We start from the raw sequence: 24,977 nt of genomic DNA on the forward strand, positions 1-24,977 counted from the left end.
TTTCCTTGCCAGATGACTTAGATAAAGGCTAAACCAGACACTCTATTTGGCTGGGTGAGAGGCCTCTGAAGGAGATCTAAGGGGTAATGTCTCTCCTTGTGTATCGCAGAAACTGGTATATAGACAAGTGGTTGGGGTAGTATTAAGATTGAGTATACCAAATTTGCTGTTAGCTCAATGCCAATCTGCTCTTCAGCTGAAAACGTGAGTGATAGGAGACACTGATTCCTTGGTATGAGCTGCCTATCTCCCATAAAAAGCTGTAATTATTATTGTGTCTCTATAAAAACTTGTCTTTCTCAAATAATGGAGTGTCTGCCATTCCAGATCACAGCCTTCATTATTAGAGTATCAGAGTTTTCTGGAAAAAAAAAGTTTAGTTGGGAGTTTATTAGAGGTGTCCAGATCCAATAGTCTACAGTGCCACTTATAAACTATGTAAACTATGTAACTATGTAACTATGTTGTCTTTACACAGTCCTGTTCTCCATCAGCTAAGCACAAATCAGAGCATCTGCAAAATATACCTCTCTCTGGAGAACCCCATCGGTAAGTGCATAAATATGGACAGCCCATTGTTTTTAATGCTAAAAGAGCAATGCTTTATTTCCCCTGTGGGGGAGCTACAGATAAACTTAACACTTACTTCCAATTCCCTGCAGATTACTGGGATTCAATCACAGTTTCAGAAATAAAAAAAAAATACTGTGAACAGACTATAATAGTAGTCGAGACAATTACTGAATGATTGGCCACTACATAGGGTATGTAGTTCAGGGCCTTACTAAAGCTGATAATGGAGGCGACCTGCTAATACTGCGTTAGTAGCTGTCACATTTAATAGATGTCTTCACAGTATATGGAGGGTATGCTAAGCCTATGGATTAATGACCTCTACAGAATGTTGTACAGAATGGAGGGGAGATGCAGAATTTATATAGCTAATACCATACATTTAGGTCCATATATATTTGGACAGAGACAACATTTTTCTAATTTTGGTTCTAGACATTACCACAATGAATTTTAAACAAAACAATTCAGATGCAGTTGAAGTTCAGACTTTCAGCTTTCATTTGAGGGTATCCACATTAAAATTGGATGAAGGGTTTAGGAGTTTAAGCTCCTTAACGTGTGCCACCCTGTTTTTAAAGGGACCAAAAGTAATTGGACAGATTAAACAATTGTAAATAAAATGTTCATTTCTAGTACTTGGTTTAAAACCCTTTGTTGGCAATGACTGCCTGAAGTCTTGAACTCATGGACATCACCAGACGCTGGGTTTCCTCCTTTTTGATGCTCTGCCAGGCCTTCACTGCGGTGGTTTTCAGTTGCTGTTTGTTTATGGGCCTTTCTGTCAGAAGTTTAGTCTTTAACAAGTGAAATGCATGCTCAATTGGGTTGAGATCAGGTGACTGACTTGGCCATTCAAGAATATTCCACTTCTTTTCTTTAATAAACTCCTGGGTTGCTTTGGCTTTATGTTTTGGGTCATTGTCCATCTGTAGTATGAAACGACGACCAATCAGTTTGGCTTCATTTGGCTGGATCTGAGCACACAGTATGGCTCTGAATACATCAGAATTGATTCGGCTGCTTCTGTCCTGTGTCACATCATCAATAAACACTAGTGACCCAGTGCCACTGGCAGCCATGCATGCCCAAGCCATCACACTGCCTCTGCCGTGTTTTACAGATGATGTGGTATGCTTTGGATCATGAGCTGTACCACGCCTTCGCCATACTTTTCTCTTTCCATCATTCTGGTAGAGGTTGATCTTGGTTTCATCTGTCCAAAGAATGTTCTTCCAGAACTGTGCTGGCTTTTTTAGATGTTTTTTAGCAAAGTCCAGTCTAGCCTTTTTATTCATGATGCTTATGAGTGACTTGTACCGTGCACTGAACCCTCTGTATTTACTTTCATGCAGTCTTCTCTTTATGGTAAATTTGGATATTGAAATGCCTACCTCCTGGAGAGTGTTGTTCACTTGGTTGGCTGTTGTGAAGGGGTTTCTCTTCACCATGGAGATTATTCTGCGATCATCCACCACTGTTGTCTTCTGTGGGCGCCCAGGTCTTTTTGCATTGATTAGTTCACCAGTGCTTTCTTTCTTTATCAGGATGTACCAAACTGTAGATTTTGCCACTCCTAATACTGTAGCAATTTCTCGGATGGTTTTTTTCTGTTTTTGCAGCTTAAGGATGGCTTGTTTCACCTGCATGGAGAGCTCCTTTGACTGCATGTTTACTTCACAGCAAAACCTTCCAAATGCAAGCACCACACCTCAAATCAACTCCAGGCCTTTTATCTGCTTAATTGAGAATGACATAACGAAGGGATTGCCCACACCTGTCCATGAAATAGCCTTGCAGTCAATTGTCCAATTACTTTTGGTCCCTTTAAAAACAGGGTGGCACATGTTAAGGAGCTGAAACTCCTAAACCCTTCATCCAATTTTAATGTGGATACCTTCAAATGAAAGCTGAAAGTCTGAACTTCAACTGCATCTGAATTGTTTTATTTAAAATTCATTGTGGTAATGTCTACAACCAAAATTAGAAAAATGTTGTCTCTGTCCAAATATATATGGACCTAACTGTATTTATCTGTATTCCTCCAAATCTTCCCTTTCATGACCATTTGCTATATGTTGAGCACATATTGATATTTTGCGCCGACGTATCTACTACCAATATGGAACAAGGGCAAAGGCTAATCTTCTGTGACACCTAATAAAATTATGTGATACAAAGTAGCACTTTATAACATATAATACAATTTTCTGACTTTTATCCATATGTTATATCTTTGTGGCATAGATTATTTCTTGTAGCATGGGATTAAAGTTTGTAAACATTGACCTCAGCTCTGAAAAATGTACTTTGGTACAATGGTATCTCATAGAGTAGTCTTCTTGAAATGGTTTAGTTTAGCTATAAATACCTCCATGTCTTTCAAGGTTGAATATGGAAACATACTTTAGTAACTCCTTCTCCTTCATACCACCCATCAACACCATAAGAGTAAAGTTGGTACTCAACCACAAACTTGTTAGATGATCCCATAAGTTGTCCCACCCACACCCAGTAAAACCACTTATGACTTATCAAGCCTGATATCTCAAAAACTCCCTAGCCAAACCTGGTTTCACTCCTGGAGTCAATGGTTTTCTATTGTCCTCTTACCTCCATATAGTTCTTCTCGCAGTAATCGGCAACATCCTGCAGGTTCTGGTAGCTGTCCCTCAAGGCTTGCCTTGCTGTAAACACTTCTCTGTAAATGTCCTTTATTTCATGTCTTGGTGATGAGACATCTGGAGTCTTATTCATCAAGTAAGCCATTCTGCAACTGTACTGCATTCAGAGCATCTTAACAGTGACTTTGAGAACAGACGGTGCCTCTGAGACACTTCCTCACATGAAACCACAATGTACTGTGTCGCCTGCAATACATTCACTATATGTCATGCTTCTCTGTCGTTACTTCATGCTTTACTTACATGTTCACAGAGTACAATTTAATAGGTCAGGGGTTTTTGCAGCAGAAAAACAGACTACATTTAAGAACCACTTCTCTCTTGGATGAATGAAGAAGTAAGAGACAAAACCCCCACCCAGAAGAACAACCTATGACAATGTTCTGACTTTCGTGAAAGTTTTTTTTACCAGATAATATACTATAAGAGATCGGAGTGTTGTGGTTTTCATATTGAAAGCCTCTTTATCTTCATCGGTGGCACTCTGACCCTAATGGCTATCTGCATTATAGATGACCTCATTTATTATATATGGTACTTAAAAAAGATCAGAAGTTCTCCACTCAAAACTCAGAACATTTTTTGGTCAATTGAGCTAAATACACTGTGAGATGACTTTTTAACTTCTCAGACTCCCATGATGCTCCGTTCTTTGATTAGAACCTTAAACAAGATCCTAGTTGCTAGCAGTCCTGAATTTTCCAGGGATGCCCTTACATTTTTAGAAACAATCATGGCAAATTCGGGCATGTCCCAAGGCAAACAGGGCTGAGGCTTACTCAAAACTTGGTAATAGTGGATGTTCCCTCTGGTTTTGCCTTTTCCAGATTAGAGCTTGGGCAGGTCTAAAAATGTCCATATTTTACAACCAAACAGGTTGGAAAATATGTTAAATGTTATTAAAAAATGCTAAAAATGGGGAGATTGTGTGTATGTGTGTGTGTGTGTCTGGGGGATGTGTGAAACCATCCAGTCTTTTCTTTTATTTAGAGGTTTTCTATTAGAGCTGTAAAGTACAAGTGGAAAGGTGACAAACACTTGGACAAGCATTGGAAATAACTGTTTACTTATAGATGATTTGGCTGAATATCGATAATTGCCATTTCTTACATGGCTTGATATGTAACAGAACATGAGCTGATCCTTCACAGTGGATGTGTGGTGTGCAGATACAAGAATAACGGGCCAGGGTCATTCCTTTCACTGCGGAAAATGGTGCAACACTGGGCTGGGCTGTACTCATTCCTTGGCCATTGTTGTTATACGAGTTACCCCAGGCTGATAATTATAGAAAATTCTAGGAGAACAGGACAGCAGCAGGCGTTGAAATCAAACTTAGGTTTGGTTCCTGTTGTGCATAAAGCTTTTACGGTACATTGTTCATTGTACAAAGGTGCAGGCATAAACGTAACATGACAGCAGGATATTCTCTGGATAGTAAAATTGGACTGTAAAAGTAAAACTGGACTCTGGACTGTAAAACTAAAGAAATGAGCTGGAGCACAAGTTGATATATGTGCAATGTGTAAGAGCACTTTCACACTGTGGCCATTTCACAGAGAAAACCCAAGAAAAATTAAGGCATTTCATCTACTTACTGTAGCTTCCCATGGGCAGGTGTCTGAACAGTCGGGCTCCTGTCCTGCTCTGCCCTTATCTACATTGAGGTTGGCTGACACAAGGTAAGGTTTTAGCACTAGAGACAGGATAGGACAATCCCGATGGATACACCTTGTTGCCATATACTGTATACCAGGATGGAGATCCTATATATCAGAATGAGGGCCATATATACCAGGATGGAGATCATATATACCAGGATGAGGGCCATATACTGTATACCAGGATGAGGATCATATATACCAGAATGAGGGCATATATACCAGGATGGGGATAATATAGTTGTGCTCAAAAGTTTTACATACCCCGGCAGAATTTTTGCTTTCTTGTCTTTGTTTCAGAGAATATGAATGATAACAAAAAAACTTTTTCTCTGCTCATGGTTATTGGTTGGGTGAAGCCATTTATTTTCAAACTACAGTGTTTTTGTAGCACCCCGGGGGCTCGGTTGCTACAGAGGTATTGCACCTCACCCAGAGGTGTGATATCCCACTTCCAGGTAAGGATGGAGTGTGGATCAGGACCCCGATACCTGCATGCATTACACCACATTTCCGGGGGGCAGGGCGACCGATATGCTCCAGGTAGAGCACGACAGTCCCTGTCCCTGGCTGGAGTGGGGGGAGGGAACACCTAGGAAGGGGGAACCCTGTAGTGAATGGTAGGAGAGAGTAGTTCCTGGGTGCACAGTTAGGAAGTATAAAAGGGAGGAGCCATCTTGGATTCAAGGCTCAGTCTGAGGAGAAGTGACAGGGAGCAGAGGCTCTGCACGAGCTCTGCTCCAGAGGCGGGCCTAGTCTAGAGGCCAGAGCCTGGAGAGGAGAGGGAAGGAAGAGGAGCGGAGGAGGCTCCAGGAACAGGAAAGAAGGGACCCCAGTCGCCACTGCACGCCCGAATCTACCGAAGTGGAGGGGTCAGGCCAAGAGAGGGTACCGGATCCCTTACTAGAGGAGGCGTGAGACTACCCTCAGCTAGGAACCGGAGGCTGCGACATTTTAAGTGGCGCAGCCCCTCGCTACACCCGCTAGAAAGGCACCACATAGGGTCAGGGAAATGGAGGCCAACGTTTGCCCGCCAATGCCCGAGGCAGCTGGACAGAAGCGTGGTCACTGGTGGGGTATGGAAGGCAAGAGAAAGGACACACAAAGGGGGTCCTGTGAAGCGCTCCAAAGAGACCTGGGAGTTGGCCGAGCCCCTCACCTGGAGAGCACGGCACGACGTGGGCAGCCATTACCTGTACAGAAGTGGCTTGGAGTAGACGAACTGTGAGCAAAGAACCTGGACTGCAACACGTTGTCTCCGTGTTTCTTACCACGCCAGCACTAACGGTACTGGGACATCCTGCACCACAACCCTCATCACCCCCATCCTATCTACACACTGTCCTGAGGCCACACTCCTCCCGTGGGGAGTTGTACTATTCTCTGCTGCACCCACAACACCTGCCTCAGCGGTCTGTCCTGCAGCGGCGGTTCACTCTGACCGCGATCCACGGGTGACATAGTCGGACATTCAACTGCCACTGGTTTGACCGCCCTGAGCCACGGACCGGGTCACCACCACGCGGAGACTACTACCCCCCCTAAGCGCCGTACACCAGAAGACCCGGTTTGGAGTACCCCACGGCCCAGGCGGCGAGTCATTTTCGCTTTTTAAATCTTAATGACAACCAAAAAACATCCAAATGACGCTGATCAAAAGTTCACATACCCCAGTTCTTAATAGCGTGTATTACCCCCTCTAACATCAATGACAGCTTGAAGTCTTTTGTGGTAGTTATGGATGAGGTTCTTTATTTTCTCAGATGGTAAAGCTGCCCATTCTTCTAGGCAAAAAGCCTTCAGTTCCTGTAAATTCCTGGCCTGTCTAGCATGAACGGCACACTTGAGATCTCCCCAGAGTGGCTCAAAGATATTAAGGTCAGGAGACTGAGAGGGCCACACCAGAACCTTCACTTTGTTTTGTTGTAGCCAATGACAGGTCGACTTGGCCTTGTGTTTTGGATCGTTGTCATGTTGGAACGTCCAAGTACTTCCCATGCGCAGCTTTCGGGCTGATGAGTGCAAATTTGCCTCCAGTATTTGCTGATAACATGCTGCATTCATCTTTCCTACAACTTTTACCAAGTTTCCTGTGACTTTGTAGCTCACACATCCCCAAAACATCAGCGATACACCTCCGTGCTTTACTGTAAGAATGGTGTTCCTTTCACCATAGGCCTTGTTGACCTCTTTCCAAATGTAACGTTTATGGTTGTGGCCAAAATGTTCAATTTTGGTCTCATCACTCCAAATTACCTTGTTCCAGAAGTTTTGAGGCTTGTCTCTGTGCTGCTTGGCATATTGTAGGCGAGTTACTTTGTGGCATTTGCGCAGTAAAGGCTTTCTTCCGGCGACTCGACCATGCAGCCTATTTTTCTTCAAGTGCCTCCTTATTGTGCGTCTTGAAACATACACACCGCTAGTTTTCAGAGAGTCCTGAATTTCAGCTGATGTTATTTGTGGGTTTTTCTTTGCATCCCGAACAATTTTCCTGGCAGTTGTGGCCGAAATTTTTGTTTATTCGCAATCCCAATTTCAGCAGGGATATTTTCGTGAACCGGCGGGATGTTGAGCCCGAGCTGGAACAGGGCCATCCCGACCGGAACTTGTACCCCGGTGACCGTGTCACTTACACTCGACACCACGGGGAACGCGGGTGGTATGCCCTCAAGGTGTACCGCGTGATTGAGGAAGGAGAGGACACGCCCCCGCATTTCTTAGCTGATGACCTGGCTGGGTCCAGCAAAAAACAAAAGTACCCAAGGCGGGGACCCCATTACTAAGTGCAGTAAGTGGGACTGAACATTGTGTATATAGTCACCCGTAAGGGTATAGGAGTTTGAAATAATGTTTGATTTATGTGTGTTTTCATAATTACCCATCAGGGTATACAGACTTCAGCTGAGGACTGTGAGCAGCCGAGAACTGATATTGTACATAGTTCTGCACTTCTTAAATTGCTCCCTATTGGTTTTATAAGTGCAATCAAGTGACCTCAGAAGAAAAACCCGTTTGGCGTGGCGGAAGACGTGGTCCAGGACCAGGATCACTTATGCCCTGCAGCCACGCCCAGGGCCTACGTTGAGGGTTTGCGGACGGGTCCCTCATGCTGCTACTTTTGCACTTGTTTAAAAAGAAAAATGGACACCCAGTTACACAATGTTATTAAAGGAGTTTTATAGTGTAACGATGACCTGTAACGTTTAAAGAGAAGTGCCTCCCATAAAGGGAAGAAATGTTTTTGTTACTTATCTTATATGCGAATGCATTCTAAAAACTGCATGTCTAATATACCGTGTTTTGCTCAGTTCCAGCGGACGTGCTGTGCTTTACCAGGGGGGAGTGTGGCGCCCCTGAGGGTTCAGTCATCACAGAGGTACTGCACCTCAACCAGAGGTGTGGTATCTCCTTCTCTCAGGTAAGGAGGGAGTGCTGCCTGAAACCCCAACACCCGCATATAACACTACACTGCTCCAGGCCGGCTGGAAGGGCAAGAAGCATGTGCACAGTGCTGAGCCCTGTCCCTGGCTGGAGTGGGGGGAACCCAAAGGTAGGGGGAACCAGTAGTGGGTGTGGGTGGAGGAAGCAGTTTAGGGGAGCACCATAGTGGTAGGTATATAAAGGGAAGCCATCTTAGGGTGGCAGGACAGGGAGTTCAGTCAGAGAGAGGAGAGGGTGAAGACAGTCTGGGAGCAGAGTCTCTTTAGGAGCTCTGCTTCACAAGTAGGGCCTAGTGCTAGAGGCCCAGGAGGGGAGCAGAGGAGTAGGCTCTGTTCTGTTAAAGGGATCCCAGGGGGTACGGCGAGTGCAAGACGGCACCCGTACGCCCCGAATCTATCAGAAGACAGAGGGATCAGGTCACAAGAAGGGGACCGGCCCCTGGACCAGCCGTGTTACTTCAGGTCTCGGCTGGAAAAACCGGAGGCTTCTGGCTTTCATAGTTCAGTTGCCAAAGCATCATTCCAATCACCGTGAGGGTCAAGCAGGTCCGGGAACTCCAGTTAGACAGGAGGGACTTCAGAGCACCCGAGCGGGACTGCGAGTGGGGAAGCGCAGGGCAGGAGGGAGAAGACCCAGCGTGAAGTCGGTCTAGAGAGGAACATAAGAAAGCGGGGTTCCATCAGGTGCTCCTAACCTACCCGAGGAAGAGCTGAACCCCCGGTCTGGTGAACACAGCGCGACGTGGGAGGCTGGCACCCGCGCAGTGTATCAGTGGAACGTACATGAAAACTGTGAGTAAAGACTCGGATGACTGCACCGCACCGCCTCCGTCCATTATTTCAGCTGCGCCATCTTTCCCCCTGCACTACAATGCCCAGCACAACCTGCAATATCCACAAACTTTACAAATCCCCTATAAATAATTCCCCCTTTTTATTGACCGCTCTGGGTCACGGACCGGGCCAGCCACCGTGATATCCCCCCCACCAGCATCCATAGAGGCTTGGCTGCCGAGTATCCCACGGCCCAGGGGGCGCGTCACCACCTCTAAAACCTAGGTGCATTTTATAATCCGGTGCATATTATAATCCGCAAAATACAGTACTTACTACAGGGTTTTTTCTTGAGTTTGGTTAGTGGCATACTCTGCAAAACTATTCAGGGCTTTGGCTCTGTATCTACTTCCTTGGTGTTTAGGTCTACACACTTCACTCTACTCGACTCTAAAAGGCATTATTGTCTGCATTAGGCCTTAATATCCAACTTTGGTAAAATCTCTCTCCCATTTAATATAGCGGATTAGCCCTCTTATGTCTTATACTCTCCAGTTGTTGCTTTATCCACTTCAATATAGGGCAGCCCTGCCCCTGTGGGTATTCTAGCTGTCTCCCCTCCTTGAGGGTATGCAGGTTTCATGGCGCTAGACTTGTCTACTACTCCTACATCTTCATAAGCAGAGGCCTCCTACTCCTCTCAACTTCTCCATCACCTCAAAGTAACTGCTCCAAACTTCAACCTGTAGTTGTGGCCTACATATAACATTAATCACTCCCACTAACCAGAAACATCTGTGGTGTGAGCATATGAAATTGGGGAAATTCGCTAGTCTGGTTAGCTATCTCAATATCAAGTGGGTATATAAAACTACAAACTTATGTATTCTCAAAGGCATATACACAATGATATCATACACATCATAAGTATGGACATACATAATTGTGCATACATTAAATAACAGTAGTACAAAACATTAACACTTGACAAGTATTGTACTACCCATATTTGGGTTATTACTAATAAACAGTAATGATGGTAGTTAGCTTAAAGAAGCACTCTGATCAAAGTTTTTATCCTCTTAATATATTGCAATCATCATATTATATAGCACTGTGTACTTACAATTGCTCATTTTGCCTTTCTACCCAGTTAATTATTTTTTTCCATTAGGTCTATGACATCACGTGATTAAAAACAGACTGAATCCTTCTAAGCTCTATGTAGAAACAGTGAAGTCTTTTCCCCTGCATGAGTCATCAGCAGAACTACAGGGATACATCACTGAAATGTGTCTGTCAGCTCAGCTCCACCTTCTCTTCAACTACTGACCCAGCTGCTCTTCTCCTCCCTCCTGTCAGGGACTTTGCAGTGACATAGAACTTTAGTTCTAATGATGACCCATGCAGGGAAAATAGATTTCCTGTTTTTACGTAGAGCTTAGAAGGATTCAGTTAGTCAGATTTTAATCACATGATGTCATAGACCTAATGGAAAAGAGAAGAATCAACTGGATAGAAGGGTAAAATTAAGAATAGTAAGTACACAGTGCTATATAATATGACTACAATATATTAAAGGGGTTGTCAGGTCTAAAATAAAAAGTGTGCAATCACTCTGTGTGATTTTAGACCCGACGACCCCTTTAAGAGGATAACAACTTTGAGGAGACTGCTTGTTTAAATAGTCTCTGGGGAAACTTCTGCTCAGGGGTTGTCCACAGTTTAAATCTAATCCACAAGGTTATTTTTGTAGTCTGTCTTTCCTACCTTCTGCAGTTAGAGTCTCTGTACACCAGGTGCCCTTTTGCTGTGACTCATCTTACTCTGATGTTTGACCCTTATTGGAATTGGCCTTGCTGGTTTTGGTAAAGATGATCTATACTGGGCTCTCCCACTTCAGATGCTCCAGTAATCTCCCCTTGCTGAGTATGTAGATAGGATTGAATTGATTCATTCCGCTGTCTCTTCAGCACCCACACCATAAGCCCTGCGCATGAACAACTCCCTCGCCCGAGTTTGTGCTCAGACTTATTATCTCTTATTCTCATTCTCTGGCGGTCTCAACCAGAGATTCGGTGCTCTTTTCTGCACAATACAGGCAGGTAGAAGGTAGCATAGATGTAGGTGTGATCATACCACATCTGTAGCCTGTTCAGCCATACAGAAGGGTGGTCCAGACACTTGTCCTACAAAGGGGACCTTCAATGTCAGTGTCTGCCCCTGCATAGAAGGCTGATGCTACTGTAGCATTTCTGTGAGTTACAGGGTTAGCAGTTAATATGGGTGGGGGGTGGTTCTTCATTCATAATCATCAAATAATTGGAATGGCTGCAAATTGGAGCAGCTATAAAGAGTGATTTTTATTGTGGAGGATGGACCCAGCACGTTCTTATAATATTAATAGCCCATAGATATCAATGCGAGCTTTGTAATGCTTTATTTCCCCTGTGGTGGTGCTGCTCAGATATTAGTGTTAGGGTACTTCACAGTTAACAGCTGGTCACTGGGATGCCTGCTGTAAAACTAAACCTAATCATCAATTTATTGAAATTATCGGGAACATGAAAAAAGTCCCATAAAACTACATACTAGTGTCTCCAAATATATCCCACAATAACTTTATCCCTCTTTATATGTTGCAGCTGAAAAACATAATAAAAACACTTTTATTTATTTATTATATTCAGTTATATATCACTAACAAATTCCAGAGCGCTGTACAGAAATCGTCATCACTCACTTCATTCCCGGACCACCTTGGGGCTCACAATCTAACTTTTGTGTTGGGGGAAACTGTGTAGGAAATCCATGCGAATACAGGATCGTAATACCAGGAAAAATGCTCTGTTCATGAACACGAGAACATCACTATTTCAACATCTATTATGTCCGTTGCTTGGCTGTAACGAGAATGGTGCCACATCGTAAAAAAAATAACCCCTCCTGGTTATGGTCCATGGCATTTCACTCCCTCATTTTTTGGCAGCAGAGCCCAGCATTTTTCTACTTCTCTCCCACGGAATTTAGGACTGAATGGTGGCATGATCTTTCTTTAAAGAATAAACTTTTTTTTTGTATTGATTACTGTGTATGGGATATTCGCTGACAGAGCCTCTCTGCTCTCCACCATGGTACTAAGCCAGGAGAATTCCAACACACTGAATATAGTGCACAGATCTTTGCCGAGTAGCAGTTGAAAGGAGCTTCTAAAGGAGCATTAACTGAAAATTTAAATAGAACTGCAATTTGGCATTTGGGACTTGGGAGTGATAAAAGCAAAATAGGGTAATGAAGTGTACTACAAAAAAAGTATTACTTTTCAATGTTTGGAGGATAATGAAATAATAAAAAAGCTTAGCTACTCTTTAACTAATGTTGAGCCTTCAGTAGCGAAGAGTAGCCTTGTGCAGCACAAATGGGTGCTGGGTCATGTTCAAATCAATATAGTCCCGATTTTGTCAAGATATTTCCACAAACTGGATAGAACAAAGGAACAAATTATGAAAATTATCTCCAATAGTGCCCTTGTAGTGGGCATTCAAGGGAAGGGAAGGCCTGAATATCTTAATTTGGGGGATTTCAATGTTGTTAATATACAAACCTTCACTGGATTTCCCCTATCTTGAGCCATATGTGTGACCTCATTGAAAAAAATAAATGATTTATATCAGCTTCTGTCAATGTTTTAATGACCCAGTAATATTATAAAATCTCAATCAGTAATCTGCCCATGGCAACAATGGCACACGGAGCCTCTATATCTCTTTCAGCCCCCATCTTATTTATTAAAGGGAAAGAGACAATAATACTAAGCAGACTAGTGGCTGTAGCTTGTTTAATGAGCAGAGGTTGAGGAGAGATAGAATTAATTGTAATGGATAAATGGATGCAAAAAGCCCCCTGTAATTCTGTGATGATCGTATAATATATTGCTTAATATATAATAAAAGCAGTCCTATATGTATGGTAACACTATATGTACTGAACACTTCTCCAGTTGTTCTAGACATGAAGAATTATTTTCTTTATCTGACACATAGATGTATACACCGTATATCCCGACAGAGCTGTAAGAAGGTTAGATGCTAAGCCCTTTATCAGATTAGGATTAAAGAGGATATTCCATCTGTGGTCTTCAATATCGCCAGTCTGAATGAGAGGGATGAGACATGAGAGGAGATAGCAAGGCCTGGCTCAGCATCCCCTGTACATAAAGACATTCACGTTCTCTATATGCATTTAGATGAACAGCAACATGCCATTTTCTGAGGAGCTTTCTTGAGTTTTCTTCACAAAAATTTCCTTCTCCTGAAGACCACCATCACCATCAAAAATCTCCAGAAAACTAGGGCTACTATCCCATTATTAACAAAACGTGATAATAATCTCAGGGTATTGTTGTGAAGACCATTAGTTACCTTCTTTATTTGGGACTATATAATCAGTGGGGCTCATTTAAAGTTGTAAAATGGCCCAAGACATGACAGAGAAAGACCTTCTGAAGATGGAGGTTGAGCAGCTACGAAAAGAAACCAAAACAGAAAGGGTGCTGGTAATGTATCAGCCTTTTTCCATCAAAATTATTATGTCTACTCATTCGTATCTATGTGAGTCTGTATGTATGTTCATGTATGTATAGCTGTATGTTCACTTTTTGTCATGTTCTCTTGTGTAGTTCTATGTCGTCTTGCATTATGTTCTTTAGTGTAGTTGTACATTTTCTAGTTGTATGATCCTCCATGCAGTTGTATGTTTTTTGTTCATGTTGTTTTATGTTCTTTAGTATACTTGTACATTTTTTAGTTGTATGGACCTCCATCTAGTTGTATGATTTTTGTTTGCGATTTATTATGTCCTTTAGTGTAGTTCTACATTTTTTTAGTTGTAGTCGTCCTTGTATTTGTATGTTTTTTTGCTTGTCATGTATTATGTTGTTTCGTGTAGTTGTACATTTTCTAGCTATATGGTCTTTCCTGTAGTTGTATCATTTTTTGTTTGTCTTGTATTATATTTTTTAGTGTAGTTGTACATTTTCTAGTTGTTTGATCCTCCATCTAGTTGTATGTTTTTTGTGTTATTATGAGTAGTTGTTCTTTTAAGTAGGGTATCATCTTGTATGTTCTTTTTTCTAGTTGTATGAAACCTTGTGTTGTAAGTTCTCGTTACATTTTCTCATTTTTGTTTTGTAAGAGTGCTTTCTTTTGTATTATGTCATTTTGCATAATTGTATGTCCTTTGCTTGGTATATTCTCGTGTTGGTTCTAATTTTATTACCAGTATATTCTCATGTGTTTTAAATTTTTGCTTTTTTTGTGCAGGTGTGTTATATTACTTCTGTTTTTTAGTTGTATCTTCTTTTGGGTAGTCGTATATAATTACATATTTTTCTTGGGGAGCAGTAAGTTCTCTAAAAGCAAAGGTTTCTATATCTACATGTAATTGGAAATCTCATACATAATATACAGTATACAGCATTTCAGAATCCACCAAACATTTTGATACGTTCTCTGGCTATCTTATTTATTATTACTTTTATATAAAGTAAATGTATAGACAAATGTGTATTAAAAGTAAAAGTATTTCTATTCTCAAGTGTTTTACATAAAAATCCACAAAATCCCAAAAATATCTGCATGGACTTTATATCACACTCCCTTCAAAGAAAATGTATCATTAACATAAAAACTTGATTCAAACAATAGGTCATTATCTAAACGTTTTTTAGGGTTTTTGAATTGTCAATGCCATTATCTACAGTGGGGAACATAAATATTTGATACTCTGTCGATTTTGCAAGTTTTCTCGCCTTCAAAGAATGGAGAGGTCTGTAATTTTTATCGTAGGTACACTTCAACTTTGAGAGACAGAATCTAAAAATAAAAACAGAAAATCACATTGTATGAGTTTTAAATAATTTAATTGCATTTTATTGCATGAAATAAGTATTTGATCATCTATCAACCAGCAAGAATTCTGGATCTCATGCTACTCTGCACTCATTACCTGTATTAATTTCACCTGTTTGAACTTGTTACCTGTATAAAAGACACCTGTCCACACACTCAGTCAATCACACTCCAACCTCTACACCATGGCCAAGACCAAAGAGCTGTCTAAGGAAACCAGGGACAAAGTTTTAGACCTGCACAAGGCTGGGATGGGCTACAGGACAATAGGCAAGCAGCTTGGTGAGAAGGTAATAATTATTGGCACAATTATTAGAAAATGGAAGAAACACAAGTTGATTGTCAATCTTCCTTGGTCTGGGACTCCATGCAATATCTCATCTCGTGAGGTAAGGATGATTCTGAGAAAGGTCTGGAATCAGCCCAGAACTACATGAGAGAAACTAGTCAATGACCTGAAGAGAGCTGGGACCACAGTCTCAAATATTACCGTTAGTAACACACAACGCTGTCATGGATTAAAATTCTGCAGGGCAAGCAAAGTCCCCTGCTCACTCCAGCACATGTCCAGGCCCGTTTGATCTTTGCCAGTGACCATATGACTGATCCAGAGGAAGCCTGGGAGAAGGTCATGTGGTCCATGATGAGACCAAAATAGAACTTTTCATATAAACTCCACTCGCCGTGTTTGGAAAAAGAAGAAGGATAAGTACAACCCTAGGAACACCATCCCAACCGTTAACCATGGTAGAGGAAACATCATACTTTAGGGGTGCTTTTCTACTAAGGGAACAGGACGACTGCACCGTATTGGATGAGGTTATGTATTGTGAGATTTTGGCCAACAACCTCCTTCCCTCAGTAAGAGCATTGAAGATGGGTCGTGGCTGGGTCTTCCAGCATGACAATGAAACACACAGCCAGGGCAACTAAGGAGTGCCTCCGTAAGAAGCATTTCAAGGTCCTGGAGTGGCCTAGCCTGTCTCCAGACCTGAACCCAATAGAAAATCTTTGGATGGAGCTGAAAGTCAATGTTGCCCTGCAACAGCCCTGAAACCTGAAAGATCTGGAGAAGATCTGTATGGAGGAGTGGGCCAAAATCCTTGCAGCAGTGTGTGCAAACTTGGTCAAGAACTACAGCAAATGTGTGACCTCTGTAATTGCCAACAAAGGTTTCTGTACTAAATATTAAGTTCTGTTTTTCTATTGTATCTGTAGCGCCGGCGTCTCTGCCTCCTGCCTGGCAGAGATGCTGACCCCCTTACCACCGTGGCCCCGGTCCTGTGCCCACCGCTCCTCCTCCTGTCTCCCACGCCGTGCCTGCCCGGGGTGCGCACATCACGCGCAGATCGCTGGAAACTGTGCTGAGGGTGCGCACGCTCCCTGCTTCTTCAAGGGGCCGCTCATGACATCCTAAAATGTCCCCGGCCAATGGCCGTAGGACATCCTACATGAAAGACACCTCCCCCAAAATGGAGATGCCTGTGCAATGTTGTAGTTTGTGTAGTAACACTCTACTCAGCCCCCAGGTCCCAGTGCTGCCCACCAGCCTGTCTAGCAGCCGTGCCTGCCAGCCTGTCTAGCAGCCGTGCCTGTCAGCCTGCCTATCAGCTGTGCCCGCCTGTCCGCCTACCAGCTGTGCCTGTCCGCCTACCAGTCAGTCGGATCCTGTCATCAGTCCCGTGGGAGTTGCCTGATCTCACACAAGGTTGGTCCCGGAATGGGACCCGGCCCACCTTCCTGGTCTTTTCCTGGCTCACGGAGTCGACTAAGTCGCTGTATTGCCGGGTCGGTCTGGATGAGGTCCCTAGTTACGCCCCTCTGTTCCCTCCTTGTACCACGGCACAGAGGTTTCACCATCCGGACCTGTAACAGTTTGCACAGGCCATGAAATCCGATGGCTCCCAGGCTCCTTCGGTCTCAGACCTTTACCAAGAGGTCTCCCACCAGAGATCGCAACAGGATACAATCCTGTCCTTCCTGCGGACTGTACACTTCCGCCTGGATGCACTGTCTACCCTTGCTGTGCCTGCCCCTACCCAAGCGGTAACCACTCCGGTGGCACCTCAACCCAGTAGCGGTCCTGTATCCAGCTTTGGACCCCTATGTCTGCCCCTTCACGATTTGGCGATGATCCCATTCTATGTCAGGGCTTCGTAAATCAGTGCACGTTGCACTTCGAGCTCCTGGCTCATCAGTTTGCTTCTGACTGGGCTAAAGTGGCCTTCATCATATCTGATCTCACTGGAGACGCGTTGGCATGGCTCAATTCCCTATGGGAGAGGAGGGACCCTCTGGTGTCTAATCTCCAGGCCTTCCTCGAGGCCTTCCGGAGGGTTTTCGATGAGCCTGGCCATGCGTACTCTTACTCTACAGCCTCCGCTCTCCTCCATCTGCGCCAGGGAAACCTCACAGTGGGACAGTACGCTGTATGTTTCTGCACCCTCTTGTCTGAATTCGCCTGGAATAATGCGGCTCTGGTGGCTACCTTTTTGGGAAGGCCTTTCTGGGCGAATCAAAGACGAGCTGGCCGGTTGTGACATACCTTCCTCTTTTGATGACCTAGTGTCTCTAGCCACGTGGTTTGACATCAGGTTCCAGGAGCGTTCTAAGGAGGTGGTGTGTGAGACCACCTCCGGGAGACGCCCAGCATCTACCTTTCAGAGACAACAAGCCTCGGCGTCCACACCTGAAGCTATGCAAGTTGACCAGGTGACGATGGTCAAAACTCGCCAGGAGGTCCACCGCGCTAAAGGAAGATGCTTTTTTTGTGGCAGTCTGGAGCATGTAATCCGCTCCTGTCCTGAGAGGCTGGGAAACTTCAGAGCCTAGGATTGCTTGGAGAGGTCATCCTGGGCAAGAATCTTTCCTCTCCATCCCTGATGCTGTCAGTAGCCATATCCTGCGGCAACATCCATTTTGTCGAGACTGCCTATCTGGATTCCGGCGCTGCTGGGAACTTCATCCAACAAGCCATTGTGGACCGGTACCAGATCCCTATCCAGAGTCTCCCAGATCCATTGGCGGGTTGTTTGGTGGATGGGAGACTCCTTGCCGAGTCCATTCTGTTCGTCACCGAGCCGGTGGTTCTTTAGATAGGAATGCTGCACTCGGAGAAAATCTCCTTCTATGTGTTGTCCAGTCTCTCCCATCCTCTATTGTTAGGTGTGCCATGGTTACGGAGACACGAGCCAGTCTTGAATTGGAGTTCGGGAGAGGTGCTCCGCTGGGGTCACGCGTGTCACAAAACCTGCCGGGTTTCTGTTCGTCCTGCACGACCGCCGTCCACTCTAATCTACCTGGCTTGCCAGCACCCTACTGGTCATACACGGACGTCTTTGACAAGAAAGAGGCAGAGACACTACCTCCCCATAGGCCGTATGATTATCCCATCTACCTCATCCCCGGTGCCTCACCTCCCCGTGGTCGAATCTACCCCCTGTCTTTGGCCGAGACCCGTGCCATGTCAGATTACATTGAAGAGAATCTTGCTGGGGGATTTATCCAGAAATCCACCTCTCCGGCTGGAGCAGGATTCTTCTTGGTCAAGAAGAAGGACGGCTCTCTTCGGCCTTGTATCGACTATGGGGAACTAAATCAAATAACTATAAAGAACAAGTATCCACTACCTCTCATTTCCAAGTTATTTGATCGCCTCAAAGGCACAAAGATCTTCACCAAGCTCGATCTCCATGAAGCATACAATCTGATCCGGATTCGCCAGGGTGACGAATGGAAGACGGCATTCAACACTCGGGATGGCCACTACGAGTACTGCGTGATGCCCTTCGGACTCTGCAACGCACCTGCAGTCTTTCAGGAGCTAATGAATGACATCTTCTGAGACTTTTATACACGTGCGTGGCAGTGTACCTGGATGATATCCTGGTGTTCTCTCCTGATCTGCCCTCACATCGGAGAGACGTTCGACAAGTATTGCAGAGGCTCAGGAAGAATCGGTTATATGCCAAATTCGAGAAATGTGTTTTTGAGCAGAGTTCTCTTCCATTCCTGGAATACATAATCTCGGAGACCGGCCTTAAGATAGATCCCGAGAAGGAATCTGCCGTTCTAAAGTGGCCCCGACCTGAAGGACTGAAGGCTATTCAGTGGTTTCTAGGATTTGCAAATTATTGCAGCCTGTTCATTCCTCATTTCTCTTCCCAGACTTCTCCCATGTCTGCCCTGACCCGCAAAGGGGTTAATCCCAAGGAATGGACTCCCGAGGTGGAAAGTGCCTTCGTGTCCTTGAAACAAGCCTTCTCTTCTGCTCCAGTAAAGCATCGTCCTGACTGTAACAAGCAGTTATTCCTGGAGGTAGATATTTCTTCTTCAGGGGCCGGAGCATTCCTGACCCAAAAATCCTCGTCCGGGCAAATGGTGACCTGTGGCTTCTTTTCCAAGCTCTTCTCTCCTTCGGTTGCAATTATTCCATTGGAGATCGGGAACTGCTTGCCATCAATCTGGCGCTGGAGGAATGGCGATTCTTACTAGAGGGGGCCCTACATCTGGTGGTCATCTACATGGATCATAAGAATCTCTCCTACTTGCAGTCCGCTCAATGACTTAACCCTCGTCAGGCCAAATGGTCTCTGTTCTTTGCCTGCTTTATTTTATTCTCCACTTCCGGCCAGGGGAGAAAAATATCAAGGCAGACGCGCTCTCCAGATCATTTCTGTCGACTGACCAAGAGGAGGAGCCTCAACACTATTGAGCCCTCCAGAATAATTACGGTAACTCTATTTGATCTGTCTCATCTTTCCCCAGGTAAGACTTTTGTGGCGGCTCCGGATAGGAAGAGGGTCCTACTCTGGGGTCATTCATCTGAAACGGCAGGCCACACTGGACAGAAGAAAACGGCTCAGCTTATTTCCTGACATTATTGGTGACCGACCCTATGCAAGGATACTGTGGATTTCATCTCTGCCTGCTCTTCCTGTGCCCGAAACAAGACTCCTGAGCAACTTCCAATGGGTCGACTGCTTCCTTTACCTGTTCCTTCCACTCCGTGGCTGCTTATTGCGATGGATTTCATCACGGATCGGCCGGTTGTACTGTCATTTGGGTGGTAGCTGACTGCTTCTCCAAGATTGCTCACTTCATTCCTCTGCCTGGTCTACCCTCTGCGCCAATGCTGGCTAAAGAGTTCATTCTTCACATCTTCCGTCTCCACAGCCTACCTCTTCATATTGTCTCTGATAGAGGGGTCCAGTTTCCTCACGCTTCTGGAGAGCCACGTGCAAGTTTCTGAATGTCGCATTGGATTTCTCATCGGCTTATCACCCACAGTCTAATGGCCAGGTTGAGCGTATCAATCCTCACTAGCTTCCTTTGGTCAACGCCCACCATAGCAACTGGGTGGGCCGAGTTGGGCCGAATTTTCCTACAATAATCATGTGAGCGAATCTTCAGCCAAATCTCAGCTTTTTGTGTTATACGGTCAGCACCCCAATGTCCCGTTTCCTGTTTCCACTTGTGATGACAATCCTGCCGCAGAGTCTCTTGTTAAAAACTTTTCTGTGATCTGGGAGGACACAAAGTCTTCATTGCTACAGACCTCTGAGTGGATGAAGAAACATGCATTCAAGAGATGTCTGGATCCGCCGGTATTCCGTGCAGGGGACAAGGTCTGGTTATCATCCAAGTATGTTCGTCTCAAAATACCTTCATACAAGTTGGATCCACGGTACATCGGCCCTTTCGAGATTTTGAGGCAGATTAATGCAGTGGCATACAAGCTGAAACTCCCTGCCTCCTTAAGGAACCCCAACTCCTTTCATGTGTCTCTCCTCAAGCCTGTCGTCCTCAATCCTTTCTCTGATGACCCGGGTACCACTCAAGCTCCAGTCTGTGCTGAGGACGTTTTTGAGGTAGAGAACATTCTGGCTACTAAAGGGTAAGAGGAAAAACATTTTTTCTTGCGGATTGGAAGGGGTTTGGTCCTGAGGAGAGGTCATGGGAGCCCAGGGAGAACATTCACGCTCCTCTTCTTCTGGAAAAATTTCTTGCGGGCTTGAAGAAGAGAGGGCGTAAAGGGGGGGTACTGTAGAGCCGGAGTCTCTGCCTCCTGCCCGGCAGAGACGCCAACCCCCTTACCGCTGCGGCCCCGGTCCTGCACCCACCGCTCCTCCTCCTGTCTCCCACGCTGTGCCCGCCCGGGGTGCATGCATGGCACGCAGATCCCTATGCACTGTGCTGAGGGTGCTTCTTAAAGGGGCCGCGCGCCGTCCTAAAATGTCCCCGGCCTATGGCCGTAGGACATCCTCTATTTAAGCCACCTTCCCCAAAATGGAGGTACCTAGGCAATGTTGTAGTTTGTGTAGTAACACTCTCCTCACCCTCAGGTCCCAGTGCTGCCCGCCAGAATGTTTATCAGCCGTGCCCGCCAGCCTGTCCATCAGCCGTGCCCGCCAGCCTTTCCATCAGCCGTGCCCGCCTGTCCACCTACCAGCGGTGCCTGCCTGCCTACCAGCCGTGCTCATGTGCCAGCCTATCTGCCATATCAGTCGTAGTCTGTCATTAGTCCAGTGGGAGTCGCCTGCTCCTACACGAGGTCGGTCCCGGAGTAGCACCTGGCCCACCTTCCCGGTCTTTCCCTCGCTCACAGAGTCGACTAAGCCGCCTTATTGCCAGAGTCGGTCTCGGTGAGGCCCCTAGTTACGCCCCTTCAGTCCCTCCTTGTTCCACGGCACAGTGGTTCCACCATCCAGACCCGTAACAGTATCAAATACTTAATTAATGCAATAAAATGCTAATTAATTATGTAAAAGTCATGCAATGCGATTTTCTGGATTTTTTTTTAGATTCTGTCTCTCACAGTTGAAGTGTACCTGCGATAAAAATTACAGACCTCTCCATTCTTTGTAGGTGGGAAAACTTGCAGAATCGGCAGTGTATCAAATACTTATTCTCCCCACTGTATATTTGAAAAAATCCTGAAGTTGTAACCAATTATAGCCACTCATCATAAATTGACACTACCTGTTCTACAGAGATTATTTCAGTAGTCCTTTCTTGAAGGCAGATAGCATACGATCAATGGATCAATCATTGACAATTTGTGCTAGACACTGCTCACCACCTCCCCTTCCTCCACAGTGACCTATGCACAGGTGAGAGATCATGCCAAGAACATACCTAGAAGTCAATCAGACAGGTTGTAAAGACAATAGAATAAATTAATTAATTTATATAGATAAAAATATATAGATAAAAAAAATCTCGAATTATAAAGTAACAGAACAGAATATATTTCACTAATCTAAATTCATCTAATTAGTTTTCATTTTCAGGGAAAAGCATTTTTTTAATCATTGCATTTCAAAAATAATAACTTTTCTACCAATGTGAAGGCTTGGATTTTTGCAATAAGAGTTGTATTTTTTATGACACCATTAGGGGGTACATATAATGCTCTACTATAATACATATAATACATATGCTCTGATTGCCTAATGATTCAGTGCAAAACACTTTTTTGCAGTATATTATTGTCCGTCACTGTTTTACAGGTAACTTAATGTTCTCTGTATAAGGCATCTAATATGCAAATACATATGGCAGACATGGGACCTTTGCTAGGCCAAAGGTTACCATGACATCCCATAGGTACAAGACCAATGGGTTACATAATGTGAAAATAGCTATTGATACAGCTGACATCTGCTGCACAAAGTACAATTTTTGGATGTTCTCAGAACTGAGGACATCTTATTGGTCTACGTCCCTTAACTTACCTTTTTGAACATACATCTGGGCATAGAATTGCGTAGCAGTCACACCCAGATCCTGGTGCTTTTTGCCTGTAGGACCCTTTGCAATATAAGAAGAGACTTGTAATACACATTGCACATAATTGATTGGAGTTCTGGTGCAGATTTATAACGGGGGCCTAGGAACCTAAAGTCAAACTTCAGTATGACTATACACCAGGAAGCCAATACGTTGACTTGACTATTTCCAATTTTCCATAATTTTCTATAGCGTTGGATTACACTGTATTTACCAGAAGATAATTGACTAAGGTTGTTTAAGGAAGTCACTAAGTCATTTAGGAACTTCCTACTTTTTATTTTGTGTTCCTAAATCTCCCCTTACAGTAATAAATATAGAATTTTTACTTTTTTCTTTTTGCAAATGTCCTTATTTTTCCATGTCAATCTAAATGAAATAAAAAAACCTTAAATATTGCCATTTTACACTGATGTGGACCCTGGGGTTATAGAACGGTGGATGATCCCAGCAGATGATATAAAAAAGCTCCTCCTCCCTCTCCAGGCACAGTGATCCCTGCACATGATATAAAAAAGCTCCTCCTCCCTCTCCAGGCACAGTGATCCCTGCACATGTCACCAGCATGCTCACAGCACACTCCCATAGAAATAAAAGGAAACACCCAAAGGCCTAATCTTTAGTTTGCAAGATGTTAGCCTTTTTTTAACAAAGTAAAGGACAACTCCTACATCTTGATAGTAAATCATGGAAACGTATTCTTGTCGGGCCTTGTTTGGTTACACATCAGCATTTTTCAAGTGTATTCGCTTTGTCTGTATATGTTACAGAAGATCAGCAGAAGTCGTGTCATATTATCCCCTCTCGTCCTGCATTAGGTATAACTAATTACCATAGATATATATGGCTTTTCGTCAAAGTTTTTTTTGTGAACCCTTCCAGGGTCTATAAGGTATGTAACAGAAGTTCATTGTTGACTTCTCTCCTGGAATCTCTAGTAGATTCCCAGAGTGAAAAGAAGACTATATTGACCCAATTGCCTCCTCTGACTTTTTATGTTGTCAACTACTTTGTAGTCTTTAGGGTAGGCAGTGAGACAAGGCACTCATCTTGAAAAATTATGGTGTAAAACACCTTTTGAGGTGAGGAGCTTTCTTGCTTGAGGTACGGGTAAACACAAACCACTTATTGATCGAGCGTGGTTGGGGCATTTTATCGTCATGGTTTATAGATTAACAGAGGCAACATTTATTTTGTTCTCTTTGAAGGTCTCTAAATCTGCCCAGGAAATGAAGACCTACGTGGAATCTCTAGCAACAGAGGATCCCTTGATTAAAGGAGTACCAGAAGATAAAAACCCATTTAAAGAGAAAGGTGGCTGTTCTGTTTCCTGACACTTGCACAAAACCGGATTCCTGGAGCCATGCAATGAACTTTTCCCATTGTAGTCCAGTCATTAGAGTAAATTGTGTTTGCCTGTAAGATTTTGGAAACGAGGCTTCTCCTTTGGCTTTCAAAAAAGGATGATGGGATATGTAGTAGGAATGTCAATCAAACCATATTTCACTTACGATTGGATTTTTCAAAGTATCTGTAATAAAACAGACCAATACCTCAAAATATCTGAGATTTTTATTATATTTTACATTGATATTCAAGTATACTGGGTAAAATTAATCAGATCTATGAATCGGTGTCAGGCCTGGTGAAATTACAATTATTATAGGGGCATTCCCACTATAGATGTTTGATAGGTGCAGAACCTGCCTCTGGGATCCCACCATTCAGCAGAAGAGATAGCTATTCTGGAGATTGGTGGGGGTCCCAGAAATGGGTTATGCATAATTGACGGAAGTAGGAATGCCTCTTCAACCATAGTGTCTCAACCGTACGAGATTTCTCACCACTTGCTGGTAGGACACTCATATTTTGGTTCTATGACTAAAAGCAAAGTCCTAGCCCGGAATATCTGGAATATCCTGTCAAAGAGCTTTAGTTCTCAGCACCAGAGTAAATGCCCGCTTTTGCCCACCCTACTGCTCTGATTTTTCAACATTTGCACTGGGTTAGCAGGTATTAGCGCTTAGTCTCCTGTCACCTATTAATGAAGAAATTATCTGAGGACATGGGTCGTGGTCTAATTTGTTAATCAGCTATACTAGGAAGTATGAGCTGATCCCATCTGTTCACACAGATTAGACCGCT

General features: G+C 44.0%; 2 protein-coding genes across 8 annotated transcripts in view; one reads left to right on the forward strand and one right to left on the reverse strand.

Annotated features, from left to right (window-relative positions):
• ABI3 (ABI family member 3) overlaps positions 1 to 3,531 on the reverse strand; it is an 88,940-nt gene extending 85,409 nt beyond the window's left edge. For 3 of the 5 annotated variants that reach the window (XM_073681076.1, XM_073681075.1, XM_073681074.1), the window contains exon 1: positions 3,187 to 3,529. In XM_073681076.1, the coding sequence (XP_073537177.1) occupies positions 3,187 to 3,360 (174 nt within the window). In that variant the 5' untranslated portion in view covers positions 3,361 to 3,529. Of the gene's footprint in view, positions 1 to 3,186 lie in introns of all 5 variants that reach the window. The other 2 variants (XM_073681077.1, XM_073681073.1) reach the window with 2 other exon arrangements.
• GNGT2 (G protein subunit gamma transducin 2) lies at positions 1 to 24,315 on the forward strand. 3 transcript variants are annotated; one of them, XR_012321788.1, is made up of 3 exons: positions 1 to 83; positions 479 to 549; positions 24,041 to 24,176. XR_012321788.1 is itself a non-coding variant. In XM_073681078.1 (2 exons), the coding sequence occupies exons 1-2, from the start codon at positions 13,604 to 13,606 to the stop codon at positions 24,164 to 24,166; spliced, it is 210 nt and encodes a 69-aa protein (XP_073537179.1). In that variant the 5' UTR covers positions 13,297 to 13,603; the 3' UTR covers positions 24,167 to 24,315. The 3 variants fall into 3 exon arrangements, 1 of the variants encoding a protein (XP_073537179.1); XR_012321789.1 differs by lacking the exons at positions 1 to 83; positions 479 to 549 and adding an exon at positions 4,803 to 4,939 and having other exon boundaries at positions 24,041 to 24,120; XM_073681078.1 differs by lacking the exons at positions 1 to 83; positions 479 to 549 and adding an exon at positions 13,297 to 13,687 and having other exon boundaries at positions 24,041 to 24,315.
• The last annotated feature ends 662 nt before the right edge of the window (positions 24,316 to 24,977 follow it).

The sequence above is a fragment of the Phyllobates terribilis genome, unplaced genomic scaffold (genome assembly GCF_046119375.1).
Source record: "Phyllobates terribilis strain yellow unplaced genomic scaffold, ASM4611937v1 Scaffold_5__5_contigs__length_657084704, whole genome shotgun sequence".
Lineage (NCBI taxonomy): Eukaryota > Metazoa > Chordata > Amphibia > Anura > Dendrobatidae > Phyllobates > Phyllobates terribilis.